The sequence below is a fragment of the Arachis ipaensis genome, chromosome B06, assembly GCF_000816755.2.
Source record: "Arachis ipaensis cultivar K30076 chromosome B06, Araip1.1, whole genome shotgun sequence".
Classification (NCBI taxonomy): Eukaryota; Viridiplantae; Streptophyta; class Magnoliopsida; order Fabales; family Fabaceae; genus Arachis; species Arachis ipaensis.
Window position 1 is genome coordinate 31,308,589 of NC_029790.2, and position 2,156 is coordinate 31,310,744.

Below are 2,156 nucleotides of genomic sequence, written 5' to 3' on the forward strand. Positions count from 1 at the left end.
ACAAGTTGTCTATGAAATATTTTTATATTAACATATATACATATTGGATTTATATTAGAAACAAAATAATATAATATAGTATGTGATGACGAACAATAAGTCCAAATACATGTAAAATATAAAAGGATCTTTGAAAATGTTCGTGTTAACATCTTTTACTACGCTTCGTTCTTCTCGTTTGTATGTAATAATATAATTAGTTTGAAATATCTTCGTTGTATAATAGATATGGACAAAACCTGGATTCTAAAGCCACGAGATAGTGTAGAATATAGACAAAGATTTAACAAGTTCTTAGATCTTGAATTTGCAAATGCATCGTCGAATGGCATGATAAAGTGTCCATATCCTCAATGTGGGTTTCAATATATGCAAATAAGAGAGGATGCGTACGACCACCTGTTGATAAGGCCTTTTCCCCCTGGATATACTATGTGGTTGCATCATGGTGAGAAACTAAATGAAGAGAGCTCTAGTTGCACACTAATAGTTGAAAAACCTACATCCGAGGTGAATCCATATATACAAATGGTGCACGAGACATTTAACTTCACAATGCATCATGGAAGTGAGGAGACCACAACGGGTGAACATGTAGAAGACGATGATCTGGAGTTGCCGTACTTGTACGATGGTCCAAGTCGTGAGACCCAGGATTTTACTGATCTTTTTGCGGATGGAGCGGAGGAATTATATCCCGGTTGTTCCAAATACTCAAAGTTGTCTTTCCCAATGAAGCTTTATCATATTAAGTGTATGTGCGGTGTGAGTGACAAGGCTATGTCGATGATTCTGGACTTATTGTGGGATGTATTTGAGCAAGTAAAACTCCTGTCCACATTATATAAAGCCAAAAAAACTATCAAAAAGTTGGGGATTGAATACAAAAAGATAGATGCATGCTCGAATGATTGCATGCTATATCGGGGTGATGATGAGGACGCGACTAAGTGCAAGCAATGTGGGACTTCACGATGGAAGCAAAAGAACCGGAAGGGTTTCATTGTTAAACTCAAAATACCTGTAAGGAAAAATGGAAAGCCTCTACCAGTAAAGACTCTTCGTTACTTTCCTCTGATACCATGACTACAACGGTTATTCATGTGTAGCAAAACATCAATTGACATGTTATGGCATAAAGAGGCTGATAATAATGATGGGTTCTTGAGGCACCCGAGGGACACTGAAAGCATGGAAAGAATTTGATGCGAAGTATCCATATTTTTCTAATGATCTACGCAGTGTTTGTTTAGCTTTAGCTAGTGACGGATTTAATCTTTTTGGAAATATGAGTACGAAGTATTCGATTTAGCCTGTGATTCTTATTCCGTACAATCTTCCTCCATGGCTTTGCATGAAACATACTTCTTTTATTCTATCTATGATTATTTCTAGTCCCAAAATGCTTGGTAATGACATTGATGTTTATTTGGAACCCTTGGTGGATGAGTTGAAGCAATTGTGGGATGACATTGAAACTTATGATGCTAACAATGGAAACACTTTCAAGATGCGTGGCACTAATGTGGACTATTAATGATTTTCCGAGGTTGAGAAATTTATCTGGGTGGAATACGTACAATGGGTTAGTGTGTCCTACGTGTAACGTGGACGCTAAGGCTTAGCGGCTGACATTCAGCCGAAAAATAGTGTTACATAGGCCATCGTCGCTTTTTGAATTAGGGCCATAAATATAGACTAGACCGGAATAGATTTAACGAGCAAGCCAAAAGTAGAGATCCACCAAAGAAGTTATCTGGAACAGATGTCTTGAGGCAACAGTCTAACCTGCAAGTTTCATTTGGGAAGAACTCAACTGTGATAGCCAAAAAAAGACGCATTGGTCAAGATGCATATCAAGATTATACGCATTGGAAAAAGAAGAGTGTGTTCTTTGAACTCCCGTACGGGGAGGATCACATGTTGCATCATAACTTTGATGTGATACATATAGAGAAAAATATTTGCGACAACGTAGTCTTCACTATCTTAAACGACAGCGCCAAATCAAAGGACAATCTTAAAGCTTGCAAAGATTTACAATGCATTGGCATAAGGCCTGAATTGTGGCCCAGCGAAGGTGGTAAATACTCTTCAGGAATATTCACAATGTCGAATCTACAAAGGGATGTATTCCTGAAGACTCTACAGAACGT

At 37.8% G+C, this 2,156-nt stretch overlaps 1 protein-coding gene across 1 annotated transcript; it reads left to right on the forward strand.

The window, feature by feature from the left end:
* Positions 229–1,086, forward strand: LOC110263733. The gene has a single exon (XM_021105497.1). The coding sequence runs from the start codon at positions 229–231 to the stop codon at positions 1,084–1,086; it is 858 nt and encodes a 285-aa protein (XP_020961156.1).